General features: G+C 39.8%; 1 protein-coding gene across 3 annotated transcripts in view; it reads right to left on the bottom strand.

The window, feature by feature from the left end:
* The window catches only part of LOC141086573 (NXPE family member 1-like), a 249,486-nt gene that overhangs the window by 41,847 nt on the left and 188,344 nt on the right, over positions 1-19,295 (bottom strand). For all 3 annotated transcript variants that reach the window (XM_073572727.1, XM_073572728.1, XM_073572726.1), the window contains exon 5: positions 914-1,132. In XM_073572727.1, the coding sequence (XP_073428828.1) occupies positions 914-1,132 (219 nt within the window). The remainder of the gene's footprint in view (positions 1-913; positions 1,133-19,295) is intronic.

The following is a 19,295-nucleotide window of genomic DNA, read 5'->3' as shown; positions in this document are numbered from 1 at the left end:
AAGTGCATTTGAATCATACAGAGTTCTTAGTAATACTGTATTTGATCAAACATAGCATAAAAGCCGTCCCACCATCGACAAGGTGACTCTGTGGTCGGGGCGGTCCTACACTGTCTAATATTAAAAACCTTATCATGTGTCAAAGTTGACGTCTGTGTGAATAAGGGCAGACAAGGACCGGGTCCCAACCACCGGACACCAGTCAGGGGGAAGCCTTTATATACAATTTCCAGCTCAGGAAAGTTAGGTCTTTTTGTACATCCAACCTTTGGCTTTTTAATTGCTTTTATGCTTGACTTTTTTGGCTTTATGTTATCAATATTAAAATACATGAATTTATATGGTGAATCCTATGCAATTACATACTTGTTTTTTGTTTCTTCGCTTCTAGTGTTCAGCAGGTTATTGCATATTTCAAGCTGCAACCTAGTCACATGTCAAGATGAGTTGAAGCTTCAAGAAAAAACGTGTGTTAGAGGAACAGCATTGTAAGCAAACGTACCTGTTCTGCTATCTCAGTTGTAGAGCTTCGTGCTTTGTCAATCTCTGTGTCCTGCTGTAAAGCTGTTTGACTAATTCAGCGAAATAGGTTTTTACAAATGAGCACTAAGCAGGATGAAGCTGAAAGAAAGGACATTCTGATTCACTTGAGAAGTGTTTTTTTATCTCCTGCTACAGTCCCCCACTTTGGCTGAGTTGTTTCTTCAGGCTGCGACTCATTTTGACAGGTGACTAGTGCAAGTCACAGCTTGAAATATGTGACAGCAGACATTTTTATCACATTTTCTGAAATGTAATTGATTAGTCATAAGAGAATATTCTTCAGTGCTCCTCTAGCTACCTAAGCTTTTTTTATCTAGCTATTTATGAAAAATAAGTAGGCAATAAAAGACTAAAATAAGACCATACATACTTTTTATGACTTTAGGGAAGTACTCGATCCACTGACGAAGAGTTGAATCTCCCATTAGATAGATCATTTTGTTGGCCAGACATGATTCAATACGAGTAAATGGTTCATAGCTTGTTAAGTTACAATAGATGGGAAACCATTGATTTTTCAGGAAATATCCACCAGGAAAAGGGGGAAGCATCCCCGTTTGACATTTTGTTAACACTTTCCTTGAGGGGTCTGAAAAATATATTTACCAGAGTTAATATTCAGAATTATTTCCTAAAAGTACATACTAAAAGATGAAAATGTATACACTTTAACAATACTGAGGTGGTTGCAATTAAACTTGAACAATTACATTACTGATGCCTGTGAATAGTTTTTTACTCTTATTAAAATCAGTCTCATGTATGTATAAGCATGAGACTGATCACAAAGCAGATAAAGATGCTAAAGATCTGTACAAGAAATGGCCCTCCTCCAAGGCAGGAGTCTCATGGAGATCAATTCTGAGGCACTGAATGCTGGGATTCCTGAGATTTACAGTAATACCATCAGTACTGCAGAGAGCTAGTGATCCACTCAGAATGTGCTGGAAGGTCAGAAGCTCTGTGTAGCACTGCTGCTCATAAATCTCAGCACACTCTTTGATGCACTACTGTTTTCACCAAGTCTTATTCCTATCCATGGATACAACTCCAATTGTGGACTTCCAAACTTGATCGTTTTTTTTTTTTAAGACTGAAGGAAAAAGGCACATCCACAAATCTCATCAAAAATCCATTACTTCTTTAATGATTAGAAATAGGAAAAAAATATATTTCTTATGGTTAATCAATAAAGAAGTAATAGGTTTTCATGAGATTTGTACATATGGCATTTTCCTTCAATCCTCAAAAACATTTGCAGATAAGAATAATTTTATCAAACCGTATAGATAATGGGGTGCTCACCGCGTATCAAATAGGTGCTCTGCTCAGAGGTAAAAAGTACAAACTAATATAGAAAACAACCTCGGCACACAAATGCAATGATTCAAAATATGAGTTCATGTAACTGCTTTTATCATATTTAAACGGACCAAAAGGATGAAGTACCGATAAATAAATATCAACGTTTCGGCTCTCTAGCCTTTATCAAGAATTTATCTGTAATAACACAAAATCTCATTCCAATAAATGATATAGATATATTAAATGATATAGTATATTAAATATTTGTTTTTCTTATATCATATTGATATTATATTAATCACATGAATAATTTTATGCACTAATGCACTTTTTTATTCATTCCTATGCGATGTCATAAAGAATAACTAGGAATGGTGGAGATTTTTATTTCAGCATCACTAAAAATCTTTATTTTTCACATTCTATAACACCGATATTTGCAGAGAGTTTCTCTTTATAGAGATATGAGCTTTAGATCAATTATATCTGTCCTTTTATTGCCCGGTTTCCTTTGCTGTGTGCGCTCTATCTAGCTGTTGGGCGGTGAGTCATTGCGATGACGTGTCTGTAGCGTGGCTAGCTCCGCCTCCTGTCCTGATGCGTCGGGTAGGGGGTGGATCGGTCACGTGGGATGCTGACTCACTTGACGTCACTCCCCGATACAGTGGAGCGAGCGCCATTACATACCGCTGCCACCAATGCAGACAGGACTATAAATAGATCCATAGGATATCTTGCCACTGACATTTACCCCCATAAGGAAGAAGCTACACATGAAACGCGCATCGGGGCATCAGGATTGCTCCCAGGTTAAGTACAATTTCCTTGGTGTGACTTTCTACACTATGACTCTCTATTTGATATAAAAGTCTCCACTAATTGTAAATGTTGTTGGGCACTATTTGCACCTTATAGACTCAGTTACTTTTTTATGCTACTAATATACATAGAATTTAATCTTTGCAATTTGCTTTATACATTTGCACTCTAGGTGCTTATTATTTGATATAAATATAACTTTTTTGTCTTTTTTCCTGCTATGCACTACTGCACTTTGCAAGCTATAAATTAAATAATTTGTTGTTGATAACTCTTTGGTGTGTATTGTGCACTATTCATATTTATACTTGTAGGAGTTTATTTAATATACTTTTTTCTACCTAATTGTGTGGGCACTTATATTTTAAAGTATGCACCTGTTGCTGAAGTAATTATGTGCAACACCTTGAATAGGGTTTAATTGTACTTATTGTGACCTGTGAAACCAGTCTTTTTTGTATATATCTCCATTGTTGACTTTTTCTAAAAAACATGTTTGTTTGAATAAAGATGGATTACATTTAATATATATTGGGCGTTGACTTCAGTTTTTGTAGGATTTATTGATCATTCGGAAGTGCCGGTATTAGGCCTGTGGTTGTCTTATGTGAGTATATTCTGATTTTTCCTGTATTTTTTACAGTGAGTATTTGCTCTTTTTGGCCTCATGGATATAAAAGCCAGGGATACAGCCTGGTTATCTTGTGTACATTCAGTCTTCAATGGAGATACTGTGCAAATTGGTACAAATGAAAGTGGGCAAAAAGTGGAATCAAAAAATACAAAAAATATCTTTTAAAAAAACGGACCCGGACCTGGTGGAGCAAGGCGTCCTTAGAAAAATACCTGGTAAAGGGATTGATACCTAGAGGTCTTCGTGTGAGGATTATGCCCTCCTTTCCTGTAGAAGACAGCCTATTTAGAGTAAAATGGGAAGAGGTGTGTAACCTATGCTCTAAATCTCTTATGGAATTATTACTAGGTCACAATAAAAAAAGTTTAGACAAATTTGATGTGGATATTGAGAGTACACGTAAAAAATTGACGGAAATATTGACGGTATCAGAATTAGATGAACTGAATAAAGATATTGATACCCAGTTTCAATCATGGGAAAAAGAGGTAAAAAGTATCAAGGCAAAAAAATTCCAAAGAGATTTGAACGATTTTAAGAATGGAACTGTATATAGATGGCAAAGTGCTCCAGTGAGAGATCATGAATGTATGAGATCTTCTTCAGTTTCATCTATGTCTTCATGTGATGAAGAAAGTGAACAGAGTGTTAATAGTCGCTTTTGTAACTTGAAAGGCAATAACTACAGGAGACGAGGAACCAATTATAATAAAAAAGACAGGAAAGGAAACAATTCCTCATCGAAATTACAGGTGATTAATTTGTCTGAGATCAAATTAACTGAGTCATAACTGGATGTCTTGGGATTGGGCTTATCATTTTCACCTGTTTCCCCCTTTGACGTTTTCTCAGCCGTGAAAGATCTCAACTTATTTGCGAGGAAACTCATTTTAAAAAATCTTCATGAGAAGTCCAATATTGATGAAGAGTGGAGTGTAAAGGAATTGGAAGCTATAGCTACATTGGAAGAATTGGATGAAGAGCACCAGGTAATGACAACTAGTGTAAAAAATTTTTTGCCCCCTATTCCAAAAAAATTTCCTTCAATGAATTTGTTCCCCAACATAGAATTGTTTGTAAAGTTGGTAACTAAGGAATTTGAAAAAATATCTAAAGGGATATCAAGAGACAATCTAACTATTGATCAAAGAAGAGTCCTAAGAGAACTTCAGAGTCTCAAGGGGATAGTAATCAAACCGGCAGATAAAGGGGGAAACATTGTGGTTTTACCATAGGTGCAATATGAGAAAGAAGCGATGAGACAACTTAGAGATGTTGATTGCTATAAGAGACTAACTTTCAATCCCACTTTGACATTCCAGAATGAATTACAAAATATATTGGACAAAGCTTTCCAGGAGGGAATAATCACAAAGGATTTGAAAGATAATTTAAAACCAACCTACCCTAAAACAGCATGCATATATTTCATTCCAAAGATTCATAAAAGTATGTCAAACCCGCCTGGACAGCCAATAGTCTCTGGAAATGGGAGCCTATGTGAATTGATAAGTAAGTATCTTGATTTTTATCTAAAACCCTTGGCACAGTCACTACCATCATACATTAGAGATACTGGAGATGTGTTGAGTAAAGTGGAAGGAATACCTATGGAAGAGGATATGTGGCTAGTTACATTAGTTGTTGAATCCTTGTATACATCCATCCAACACAAGGATGCTATAAAAGCAGCCCGAGCATTCTGGGCAATGTCTGTTCATGGGCCGGAGTTGACTGATTTTTTGATCTCTCTTCTTCAATTCACCCTGGAACATAACAATTTTATCTTCAAAAATACTGTACAGTCATGGCCAAAAGTATTGACACCCCTGCAATTCTGTCAGATAATACTCAGTTTCTTCCTGAAAATGATTGCAAACACAAATTCTTTGGTATTATTATCTTCATTTAATTTGTCTTAAATGAAAAAACACAAAAAGAATTGTCCTAAAGCCAAATTGGATATAATTCCACACCAAACATAACAAAGAGGGTGGACAAAAGTATTGGCACTGTTCGAAAAATCATGTGATGCTTCTCTAATTTGTGTAATTAACAGCACCTATAACTTACCTGTGGCACCTAACAGGTGTTGGCAATAACTAAATCACACTTGCAGCCAGTTGACATGGATTAAAGTTGACTCAACCTCTGTCCTGTGTCCTTGTATGTACCACATTGAGCATGGAGAAAAGAAAGAAGACCAAAGAACTGTCTGAGGACTTGACAAACCAAATTGTGAGGAAGCATGAGCAATATCAAGGCTACAAGTCCATCTCCAAAGACCTGAATGTTCCTGTGTCTACCGTGCGCAGTGTCATCAAGAAGTTTAAAGCCCATGGCACTGTGGCTAACCTCTCTAGATGTGGCCGGAAAAGAAAAATTGACAAGAGATTTCAATGCAAGATTGTGCGAATGTTGGATAAAGAACCTCCACTAACATCCAAACAAGTTCAAGCTGCCCTGCAGTCCAAGGGTACAACGGTGTCAACCCGTACTATCCGTCGGCATCTGAATGAAAAGGGACTGTATGGTAGGAGACCCAGGAAGACTCCACTTCTTACCCCGAGACATAAAAAAGCCAGGCTGGAGTTTGCCAAAACTTACCTGAAAAAGCCTAAAACATTTTGGAAGAATGTTCTCTGGTCAGATGAGACAAAAGTAGAGCTTTTAGGGCAAAAGCATCAACATAGAGTTTACAGGAGAAAAAAGAGGCATTCAAAGAAAAGTACACGGTCCCTACAGTCAAACATGGCAGAGGTTCCCTGATGTTTTGGGGTTGCTTTGCTGCCTCTGGCACTGGACTGCTTGACCGTGTGCTTGGCATTATGAAGTCAGAAGACTACCAACAATTTTTGCAGCATAATATAGGGCCCAGTGTGAGAAAGCTGGGTCTACCTCAGAGGTCATGGGTCTTCCAGCAGGACAATAACCCAAAACACACTTCAAAGAGCACTAGAAAATGGTTTGAGAGAAAGCACTGGAGACTTCTAAGGTGGCCAGCAATGAGTCCAGACCTGAATCCCATAGAACACTTGTGGAGAGATCTAAAAATGGCAGTTTGGAGAAGGCACCCTTCAAATATCAGGGACCTGGAGCAGACTGCCAAAGAAGAATGGTCTAAAATTCCAGCAGAGCATTGTAAGAAACTCATTGATGGTTACCGGAAGCAGTTGGTCGCAGTTATTTTGGCTAAAGGTTGTGCAACCAAGTATTAGGCTGAGGGTGCCAATACTTTTGTCCGGCCCATTTTTGGAGTTTTGTGTGAAATGATCAATGTTTTGCTTTTTGCTTCATTCTCTTTTGTGCTTTTTCATTTAAGACAAATTAAATGAAGATAATAATACCAAAGAATTTGTGTTTGCAATCATTTTCAGGAAGAAACTGAGCATTATCTGACAGAATTGCAGGGGTGTCAATACTTTTGGCCATGACTGTATATTTGCAGCAACGTGGTACTGCGATGGGGTGGCTTTCGCCCCATCGTATGCAAATTTTTTGGGGGATTATGGGAAAGGACAATTTTCTTTACCAATCCGGTTGCATATATTGAAAAGGTCCTGTTCTGGGCCAGATATATTGATGATATTCTCATGATCTGGCAAGGTTCAGAGCAGGACCTTTTAACATTTTTTGAAAACTTAAATGACAATCGGATGAACATCAAATTGACCTTAAAATACAATCAGGAAAGAATTGAATTCCTGGACATTTTAATATCCAGGGGAATGAATAATCTAATGGAGACATATGTCTATCGTAAGGATACTGCTGTAAATTCATTGCTTCATGCATCCTCGTCACATCCCCAACCGTTACTAAATGGAATTCCAACCAGTCAATTCCTACGCATTAAGAGAATTTGCTCTAATGATCATCTTTTTCACAGACAGGCTGATGAACTTGCAAAGAGGTTCAAAAGTAGAGGTTATTCTAACAGAAGTATAAAAAAAGGTCTCTATAGAGCTACGGTGAAAAAAGGACTGACCTGTTATTACCAAAAGCGAAAAAACAAAGTGAACAAAAGGTGAGATTTATCTCAACATATAGTGAAAAGTGGTCAGCAATGAGGGGAGCCTTGGACAAATACTGGCCTATATTAAAAACTGACCAGACAATCACTAAGCGTGTGAATGATGTACCATCAATCACATATAGGAGGGCTAAGAACCTAAAAGACAAGCTGGTTCACAGTTATCACATGGGTGAGGAAGTGGACAAAACGTTTGGCTCTAAAGGACCTAAATGGGGATTCTACCCATGTAATGACTGCATATCTTGTCCCAATACGCAGAGAGCTTTAACATTTCAATCAAGTGATGGGACCAGGACATTTACCATCACTCAACACATAACGTGTAACACCTTTGGTGTTATATATTATGCATTTTGTCCCTGTGGAAAAATCTATATAGGCCTTACATCAAGGCCTTTAAAAGTACGGGTTAGAGAACATTTTAGGGACATTAAGAATGCTCAGGATACTGAGGAAATCTCAGAATTAAAACCTATACTGAGACATTTCAAAGTGGTCCATGATTGTAATGCCAAACTTCTCAAAGTGATAGGGATTGACAGGGTACATATAAATCAATGGGGAGGAAATTGGAAGAGGGACTTGGCCCAATTGGAGACCAAGTGGATTTTTAGGGTAGGTTCGGTTCAACCTAATGGGTTAAATGAGATTCTTAGCTTTGCCCCTTTCTTATGAATTGTTTTTATTTATGTCTTGTCTTTTTTCGTTTTTAATTTTTTAGGTTTCCATACTTATTCATCAATAACTGTATATTTGAATGTCTGTGCAGCGGTAAAATGGGCTCATTAAAGAATAAAGGATGATCTTGACACTACTATCAAGTGGAAAAATACTCTCTTGTTGGAAGAACGATTAATATTCACCATATTGGATTATATTCACGTATTGGAATTGTGTTACACACATTTATAAAATTATATTGTATATTATTATATTATTATATTTCAATATATACACTCACCTATATTTGTGTGTGCCTGGTTTTGGCACTTTTTATTAAGGTAGAAGAATTAGATATAGTATATTAAATATTTGTCTTTTTTGATATCATATTGATATTATATTAGTCACATGAATAATTTTATGCACTAATGCACTTTTTTATTCATTCCTATGCGATGTCATAAAGAATAACTAGGAATGGTGGAGATTTTTATTTCAGCATCACTAAAAATCTTTATTTTTCACATTCTATAACACCAATATTTGCAGAGAGTTTCTCTTTATAGAGATATGAGCTTTAGATCAATTATATCTGTCCTTTTTATTTGTATTAGTTGGTATTATTATATATTATACATTATCATTACTATTATATTATCTCATATGTCATTTTGCGATTATGCCTTAAGGTACTCCATGTGTGCGCATTTGCTGTTTTACAAAGAATCATGTTTTTTTCTTTTCTTTTTTAGATGTCCTAGCAATCACTTTCCAGTACCCTGTCAGAGCGCCTATGTCACGTGCACGGTTTAGCTTCCAGCAACATTCACGGCACTTCAGGTTAGAGCCTGAAATTTTATAATACCAATCAATTTAACAGTCTAGGACTTATATGTTTATTTCCAGTAACCATATGTTTTCCATGAAACAGATTAAAAAATAAGAGAAAGAAGTAGATAGTATTAAGAGAATTATAAATAAGTATAAAGAAGAGGAGGAGCAGAGTAGGAAAGGAGAGGTAGTTGGGGCGGGGGTATGTGAGGCATCATTAGTCAGCACTTTGCACCATATCTGAAAGATCGCTTGATCTGAAAAGAATCCATGGTTTCCAGACATCTTTGAAGTTTGCTTGCGCGTGGTTTACATGAGCCACCAGCTCAGCCGTATAATACAATTGGTCTATTTTGTGTAGCAATTGTTGAGACGTGGGACTGTCTGTAGTTTTCCAGTATGTGGGAATCAGAAGCTTGGCTTCCACTATTATGTTGTGAGCCAATGTATAAAACCTCTTATGTCCAGTCCACACTGGAAAGTTCAGCAATGCTGCTTCGGGCGTCAGTTTTGCTTTTTTCCCAGTTACATCTTGAATAATTTTTTCCGTGAGCGCCCAAAAACATTTTATATTTGGAGATTTAATGGTATCCAGGAAAGAAGTTTGTTTTTTCAGAAATTTGTCCATGTCTGCCTGCGTTAGATATTTTGTGACTCTAGTGGTACCTTTCAATTTTTTTACCGTGGTTTTTCCCATGGTTTATGCTATTGGGCTCTGAGAGCTAATGTATGTAAAGATATTGTAATTTTCCCTGTGCCGACAAGCTGTGGGGTTAAAAGAGCATGTCATTTGTTGTTATCATATAAGAAAATTGTGCTCTTGTGTATCATTCCACCGGATTACTTAATAGTTCCTCTACCACTTCGGCTTGGTGTATGAATGTCCTGGGGTTCGAAACTGCTCCTTGATGCTTGATATTGATTCTGAAAAGAGGGTCTGGAGAAATTCCGCAACTGTTTCAGTATTGGGGGTCAGGCACAGTATATCCCTCAGATGAACACTAGATGTCGCCCAATCCTCTTTTACTTAGATCCAATTCATTTGAGAGGGTGGAATATATGTTCCCACTGTCCTAATGTTCTCCACTGACTCCCCTATGTGGTAACCGCAGTGCGATAGTTAACCTGGAAATTTGCCCAGGTTCACTTTCTGGTCTCAAAGTCGGTGTCGTAGATGTCAGAATTGTAGATGGAGGGGGGGATGGATGTAAGCAGATGAAGCATCTCAGCTCTGGGGGGGTCACAGTCGCAGCTGCGACCGCAGGACCTGTCAACAGCTCCCTTCAGCTTCAGCCCCCGCTCTTAGCACCTCTGCACAGATAATATGGTGCTCACCCAGGCAGAAAATGGCGCGAACTTTCCCGCATCTCCTCTGAATCTGGCTCCCCCACCTCCGACGTCCCGCAGAGTAGGCACCGGAGAGAGATCTGTGGTCATGCAGCAGCGGGCGCCCGCCGTCCGGTTCCAGCCATCCTGAGCTCTGCCCCGCGTGGACGAGCAGGAGGGAAGGGAGAGACATCCGCGACACACCAGGCAGGTCCCACTGTGCTCCGAACACTCGCGTCAGACGCCAAAGCAGGAGGGGGTAACGGGTGACAGGGGACCTAGCCTGCGTGAGCCCGGACGGAAGGGGGGACCCGGACGAAAGGGGGGACCCGGGGACCCGATACCTCTGTGGAGCAGGCTGCTCCCGCTCCAAATCTCTCAGTCTATGGATAATATTTCGGGCCTTCCCGTCTGGGCCCTCACAGGCCGCCTGGTCCCACTGTTCAGGCCGACAGGAGAGTCCTTTATTTCCTCTTCTTTATCCTGGTAGTTGTTGCAGAGGGTGCCGGCGGTGACCTGCTCACATCTGTGTCTTTGTTATTAACTTGGGGCTTGTTTTTCTCCTATTTTATAGCAAGTTTAGCAGGAGATCTTCCCAGACACGTCTTGTCTCCAGAGCTGTTAGGCCACGCCCCTCATTTTATGTGCTATATCAAGACAAGCTAGCAAGTATTTGTGAAGTGTAAAGGAAATGATACATGGTTTTCTGAGTGAAAAGTATAAATATGAAAATTGTGATATACATTTGTATTCTGCCCCTCTGTGTCAATACATTGTAGGACCACCTTGTGTTGCAATTACTGCTGAAAGTCTTTTGGGGTATGTCTGTACCAGCTTTGCACATCAAGAGGCTGAAATTTTTGTCTATTCTTCTTGACAAACTAGCTCAGTGAGATTGGATGGAGGTCTCTGTGAACAGCAATTTTCAAGTCTTGCCACAGATTCTCAATGGTATTTAGGTCTGGACTTTGACTGGTCCATTCAAACACATGAATATGCTTTGATCTAAACCATTACATTGTAGCTCTGGCAGTATGTTTAGGGTCATGTCCTGCAAGAAGGTGAACCTACGCCCCAGTCTCAAGTCTTTTGCAACCTATAACAGGTTTTCCTCCAGGCTTGTGTTATATTTAGCACCATCCATTTTCCCATCAACTCTGACCATCTTCCCTGTCCCTGAGGAAAGAAAACATCCCTAAAGTATGATGTTGCCACCACCATGTTTGATGATTGGAATGGTGTTTTCAGGATGCTGTGTAGTTTTAGATTTCAGCCACAGTGTTTTATATTTATACCAAAAAGTGTTACTTTAGTTTAATCTGATCAGAGCACTTTCTTCCACACAGCTGTGTCTACTACATGGCTTTTTACAAGCTTCAAACAGGACATAATAATAATAATAATAATAATAATAATAATAATAATAAATTTTATTTTTATAGCGCCGACATATTCCGCAGCACTTTACATTTCAGAGGGGATTTGTACAGACAATAGACATTACAGCATAACAATAATCACATACAGTAGATTATAACAAATACCAAGAGGAAAGAGGGCCTTGCTCACAAGCTTACAGTCTATGAGGAAAGAGGTAGACACAAAAGGTGGGTGGTAACAGGACATCTTATGTCTTGCTTTCAAAAATGGGTTTCTTCTTGCTACTCTTCCATAAAGGCCAGATTTGTGGAGTATACAACTAATAGTTGTCCTGTGGACAGGTTTTTCTTCCTGAGCTGTGGATCACTGCAGCTACTACAGAGGGACCATGGGCGCCTTGACTAATTCTCTAATTAGAACTGTCCTTGCTTTGAATGTCAGTTTACGTGGATGGCCATGTCTTGTTAGATTTTCAGTTGTGCCGTACTTCCATTTTTGTATGATGAATTGAACAGTGCACTGTGAGATGTTCAGAGCTTAGATTATTATTTTATAACTAGAGTTGAGCGATACCGTCCGATACTTCAAAGTATCGTATCGGATGGTATCGGCCGATCTTTAAAAAAAGTATCGGTATCGCTGATTCCGATACCGGAAGTCCCATTCAAGTCTATGGGACTTCCGGTATCGGAATAAGAAAAACCCTTTCCTGCCCTTGTACAGCCTCTCTGGGGTCTGTACGGGCCTTTCGAGGGGGCTGTGCCGGCCTGCCAGGGGGTCTGTGCAGGCTCCGGTGGTCTGTGCCGGCCTGCCGGGGGGCTGTGCCGGCCTGCCGGTGGTCTGTGCAGGCTCCGGTGGGCTGTGCCGGCCTGCCGGGGGGCTGTGCCGGCCTGCCGGGGGGCTGTGCAGGCTCCGGGTGGCTGTGCCGGCCTGCCGGGGGGCTGTGCCGGCCTGCCGGTGGTCTGTGCAGGCTCCGGGGGGCTGTGCCGGCCTGCCGGGGGGCTGTGCCGGCCTGCCGGTGGTCTGTGCAGGCTTCGGGGGTCTGTGCAGGCATCGTCCGATGGGACTACAAGTCCCATCGGGCGATGCCTGCTACCATGACAGTGATTGACACATTAGCCAATGATGGGACAGTAATAGTCCTATCATCCGGCTAATGTGTTGAATGTAAAAAAAAAAAAAAAATTACATGCTACATACATACAACATGCATACTACATACATGCTACATTCATACTACATACTACATACATGCTACATACATGCTACATGCATGCTACATACATACTACATGCTACATACATACCACATACATACTACATACATGCTACATGCTACATACAGTATATACTACATATATACTACATGCATGCTACATACATATTACATGCTACATACATACTACATATATACTACATACATACTACATACATACTACATGCTACATACATACTACATATATACTACATGCATGCTACATACATACTACATGCTACATACATACCACATACATACTACATACATGCTACATGCTACATATATACTACATATATACTACATGCATGCTACATACATACTACATGCTACATACATACTACATATATACTACATACATACTACATACATACTACATGCATGCTACATACATACTACATACATACTACATGCTACATACATACCACATACATACTACATACATACTACATGCTACATACATTCATACATATATACTACATGCATGCTACATACATACTACATATATACTACATGCATGCTACATACATAATGCATGCTACATGCATGCTACATACATACTACATACATACTACATGCTACATACATACCACATATATACTACATACATACCAATACATTCATACAATACATACATAGACATACAGTACATATAACATAGAGTAACATACTTACCAATACTTGTCACATTGTTCCCCGAAGCCATTGTCTTTTCCGGAATAAATATTAACATAACAAACCACAAAAATACTCACCCACGATCCGAAGCAGTCCACGAGTGTGTCCCACGACGATCTTGGGTAGAGAACTGCAGCATCAGCTGATGCTGCCGTTCTCTACGGGCTGCAGGAATCCAATGACGGAAGGTAGGTATCCTTCCGCACTGTATTCCTCCGCCACTTAAAAAAAAAAAAAGTCCCTAGTCTCACTTTATGCCATTGCTGTGTGGGAAATTCCCACACAGCAATGGCATAAAGTGAGACTAGGGACTTTTTTTTTTTAAGTGGCGGAGGAATACAGTGCGGAAGGATACCTACCTTCCGTCATTGGATTCCTGCAGCCCGTAGAGAATGGCAGCATCATCTGATGCTGCAGTTCTCTACCCAAGATCGTCGTGGGACACACTCGTGGACTGCTTCGGATCGTGGGTGAGTATTTTTGTGGTTTGTTATGTTAATATTTATTCTGGAAAAGACAATGGCTTCGGGGAACAATGTGACAAGTATTGGTAAGTATGTTACTCTATGTTATATGTACTGTATGTCTATGTATGTATTGTATGAATGTATTGTATGTATGTAGTATATATGTGGTATGTATGTAGCATGTAGTATGTATGTAGTATGTATGTAGCATGCATGTAGCATGCAGTATGTATGTAGCATGCATGTAGTATATATGTAGTATGTATGTAGCATGCATGTAGTATATATGTAGTATGTATGTAGCATGTATGTAGTATGTATGTGGTATGTATGTAGCATGTAGTATGTATGTAGCATGCATGTAGTATATATGTAGTATGTATGTAGCATGTAGTATGTATGTAGTATGTATGTAGTATGTATGTGGTATGTATGTAGCATGTAGTATGTATGTAGCATGCATGTAGTATGTATGTAGTATGCATGTAGTATGCATGTAGTATGTATGTAGCATGTATGTGGTATGTATGTGGTATGTATGTAGCATGTAGTATGTATGTAGCATGCATGTAGTATATATGTAGTATGTATGTAGCATGTAGTATGTATGTAGTATGTATGTAGTATGTATGTGGTATGTATGTAGCATGTAGTATGTATGTAGCATGCATGTAGTATGTATGTAGTATGTATGTAGTATATATGTAGTATGTATGTAGCATGTATGTGGTATGTATGTAGCATGTAGTATGTATGTAGCATGTAGTATGTATGTAGCATGCATGTAGTATATATGTAGTATGTAGTATGTATGTAGTATGTATGTGGTATGTATGTAGCATGTAGTATGTATGTAGCATGCATGTAGTATGTATGTAGCATGCATGTAGTATGTATGTAGTATGCATGTAGTATGCATGTAGTATGTATGTAGTATGTATGTAGTATATATGTAGTATGTATGTAGCATGTATGTGGTATGTATGTAGCATGTAGTATGTATGTAGCATGCATGTAGTATATATGTAGTATGTAGTATGTATGTAGTATGTATGTGGTATGTATGTAGCATGTAGTATGTATGTAGCATGCATGTAGTATGTATGTAGCATGCATGTAGTATGTATGTAGCATGCATGTATGTATGTAGCATGCATGTAGCATGCATGTAGTATGTATGTAGTATGTATGTAGTATGTATGTAGCATGCAGCATGTATGTAGCATGTATGTAGCATGTATGTAGTATGTATGTAGTATATATGTAGTATGTATGTAGCATGTAGTATGTATGTAGCATGTAGTATGTATGTAGTATTTTTTTTTTTAACATTTAACACATTAGCCGGATGATGGGACTACTACTGTCCCATCATTGGCTAATGTGTCAATCACTGTCATGGTAGCAGGCATCGCCAGATGGGACTTGTAGTCCCATCGGACGATGCTTGCACAGACCCCCGGACATCAGCACAGCCCCCCGGCAGGCCGGCACAGCCCCCCGGCAGGCTGATACAGACCCCCACAGGGTGCACAGACCACCGGCAGGCCGGCACAGCCCCCCGGCAGGCCGGTACAGACCCCCACAGGGTGCACAGACCACCGGCAGGCCGGCACAGCCCCCCGGCAGGCCGGTACAGACCCCCACAGGGTGCACAGACCACCGGCAGGCCGGCACAGCCCCCCGGCAGGCCGGTACAGACCCCGGGCAGTCCACACAGCCCCCCGGCAGGCCGGCACAGCCCCCCGGCAGGCCGGCAGAGACCCCCGGAAGGCCCGAAATGACGGCGCATCATGATGCGCACACACCGCGCATCATGATGACGTCAGGCTGTCAATCAACTGAACTTCCGATTCCGATGCCGAATTCCGATATTGAAAAAATATCGGAAGTCGGTATCGGAATTCCGATACAGCAAGTATCGGCCGATACCCGATACTTGCGGTATCGGAATGCTCAACACTATTTATAACCTAACCTTGCTTTAAGTTTTTACACATCTTTATTCCTGACCTGCCTGATGTGTTCCTTGGTTTACCTGATACTGTTTGATACCTTATGTTGTCAAATGAACCTCTGAGGCCTTCACAGAATAACTGTAGTTATGCTGAGAATAAATTACAAGTCAGCTCAATTTAAATAATTATGTGACTTCTGAAGGTGATTGGTCACTCAGGGTTTTATTTAGGGGTATCAGAATACAGGTGGCTGCATACAATGCACATCACAATATTCCGATTTATATTTTTAGAATATGTAGAAAACCATATATTATTTCTTTTACACTTCACAAATATTTGTGACTTTGTGTTGGTATAGTGCATAAAATCCCAATAAAATACATATAACATTGTGAGTGTAATGTGAAAAAATGTGGAAAGCCTCAAAGGGTTTTAACCCCTTAATGACAGCCAATACGTCTTTTTACTGACCTGAGATATAAGAGAATATCATCCCCACACAGGTGACAATCCAGCAGCTGTCGGCTGTCCACTGTAGCTAACAACTTGCTGTATCACAAACGATCAGTGTTGGCATCCTCCATATCTGTTTAACCCCTTTGTTGCTGCTGTCAAACCTGACTACATCGGAAAAATGGTTAAAAGATTGTGGGGGCTTCAGCTTTAATCTAATTGACACACCCAGATTATGCTTGTGTGATCCTGATGTTTGCCATAGCAGTTCATAGCCAAATAGCGGCCTTAGAGTCTCCCGGCTATAGCGGCCAGTTCTGAAGTTAGCGACATTTAGGTGGCAAACAAACATTTTTTCATTCCTGCTATAACACTTTGCATTAATTCCAGAAAATCACCTGAAGGGTTAATAAACTACCTGACAGAAGTTTTCAATATGTCAGGGGGTGCTGTTTTTAAAATGGTATCACTTTTTGGGGTTTTCCAATATATAGCACCCCCAAAGTCACTTCAAACCTGGATAGGTCCCTCAAAAAATAAATTTTGTAACTTTCCTTGAAAAAATGAAAAATTACTGCTACATTTTTAAACCTCCTAAAAGCCTAACAAAATAAAATAGCGTTTTAAAAATGGTGCTGATGTAAGGCATACATGTGGGAAATGTTATTTTAATGTTTTTCTGTGGTATGACTATCTGGATTAAAGGGATAATCATTCAAAGTTTGAAAATTGCAATTTTTTTACATTTTTGTCAAGTTTCTGATATTTTTTATAAATAAACACAAAACATATCAACCTAAATTTACCATTATTATAAATTATAATGTGCCACGAAAAAACTCAAAATCAATGGGATTTGTTGAAGCGTTCCAGAGTTATCACCACATAAAGTGATATTGTTCAGAATTTTAAAAATTGGCTCCGTCACTAAGGGGTTAATATTCTTTCAAGGTACTGTATATTACTATAGCAAACCAAGAGAAGGTTTCCTGTTCTTGTTTTAATTGGGTTATTTCCCTACTGATTGACCAGTTCTTACTTCCCAGACCAATTCAATTCCTCCAGTCTTAGCTCTGTGTCCCCCACCAATGCCATAAATAATGTCACGTGACCACTACAGCCAATCTGCTGCTTATCGGCTACAGATTTCATTATTTTGAAAAAAAAAACAAAAGAACCAGGAGTATACGGTAAAAAAACTACAAAATTTATTAGAGAACAATAGACACTTATAAAAGCACATACATAATAAAGTGACACATGCTTCCAGAGATGTCCCAAAAATTCCAGGAAATCACCCTCAAAAAGGTACAAAGAGATTCCATGATAATGAATCCTATTACCATAAGGAGTTACTATAAGCCAAAAATCATGTCACATGGAATGGTACCAAATACAGATGAGCGACTTTGCCTTTTTTAGGGTCGAGTCGGGTTTCATGAAACCCGACTTTCGCAAAAGTCGGGTCGAACGAAATCGACCGACTACAGCGAAAAGTCGGAGGCCAACAGAAACACGAAACCCAATGCAAGTCAATGGGGAAGCAAAGTCGGCAGGGAGTGGAGGACAGTAAACACACCTACAGTGCCAATTTCAATGCCAAAAACATAAATTCTTATTACTGAAGCTTGTCAACCTTAATTTACTTCATAATAATAGTTACGCATTGAAAACTGGGGGTTATTTGGCTAAAGTTGTGGGGGGTAGGGCTGGCTCCAGGTTTTCGTGTGCCCTGGGCCAAAGAGTGTCAGTGCGCCCCTTTAACTCATACCACAACTCATGATGCTCCGATACGGCACAGAAATATAGGTATAGTACAATGACAAATACTTCACTGCTTACATGACATGACTGATCTATTTTAAATAGTACAATAGCTCAAAAAAGGACAGTATATTACTCCATACAGTATTATGGCCACCACATTGTGCGCCATACAGAATAATGAGCCCCATATATTTCTCCATACAGACTAATTGGTCACATATAATGTTCCATACAGTATATGATGAGCTCCACATAATGCTACAGTATATGATGGTCCCCATGGACGATGCTCCAGTGTGCTATGGGCCCAAATAATGCTCCATATATAATGGGTCCCACTTGTAATGCTCCAGTGTATATTGTGCCCCATAGATGCTGCTCCAGTGTCTGATCTGCCCCATTTAGAATGCTCCAGTATATGATGGGCCCCATGGATGATGCTCCAGTGTCTTATGGGCCCAAATGATGCTCCATATATAATGGGCCCCATTTGTAATGCTCTGGTGTATAATGTGCCCCATAGATGCTGCTCCAGTGTCTGATCTGCCCCATTTAGAATGCTCCAGTATATGTTGGGCCCCATGGGTGATGCTCCAGTGTCTTATGGGCAAAAAATGATGCTCCATATATAATGGGCCCCACTTGTAATGCTCCAGTGTATAATGTGCCCCATAGGTGCTGCTCCAGTGTCTGATCTGCCCCATTTAGAATGCTCCAGTATATGATGGGCCCCATGGATGATGCTCCAGTGTCTTATGGGCCTAAATAATGCTCCATATATAATGGGCTCCATTTCTAATGCTCCAGTGTATAATGGGCCCTGTAAATGCTGCTCCAGTGTCTGATGTCCCCCATCTGGAATGCTCCAGTTTATGATGGGCCTCATGGATGATGCTCCAGTGTATGATGGGCCCTAATAATGGTCAATATATAATGGGCTCCATTTGTAATGCTCCAGTGTATAATGAGCCCAGTAAATGCTGCTCCAGTGTCTGATGTCCCCCATTTGGAATGCTCCAGTATATGATGGGCCCCATTTTTAATTAACCCAGGCATGGTTAGTGAAAAGAGCTCCATGGAGTTTTCTGAAGTGTGTGCTGTCACATCCTTCACTTTTGGTGTGGGAGAAGGACACAAGAAAAGGGGTTGCTCCTGACTAGAAGCCTGCACTGACGACT

This window comes from Dendrobates tinctorius, unplaced genomic scaffold, assembly GCF_039654945.1.
Source record: "Dendrobates tinctorius isolate UK_male_01 unplaced genomic scaffold, ASM3965494v1 ptg000032l, whole genome shotgun sequence".
NCBI classification, from domain to species: domain Eukaryota; kingdom Metazoa; phylum Chordata; class Amphibia; order Anura; family Dendrobatidae; genus Dendrobates; species Dendrobates tinctorius.
The sequence above is the reverse complement of the archived record's forward strand: the minus strand, read 5'-3'. Positions and strand labels throughout refer to the sequence as shown.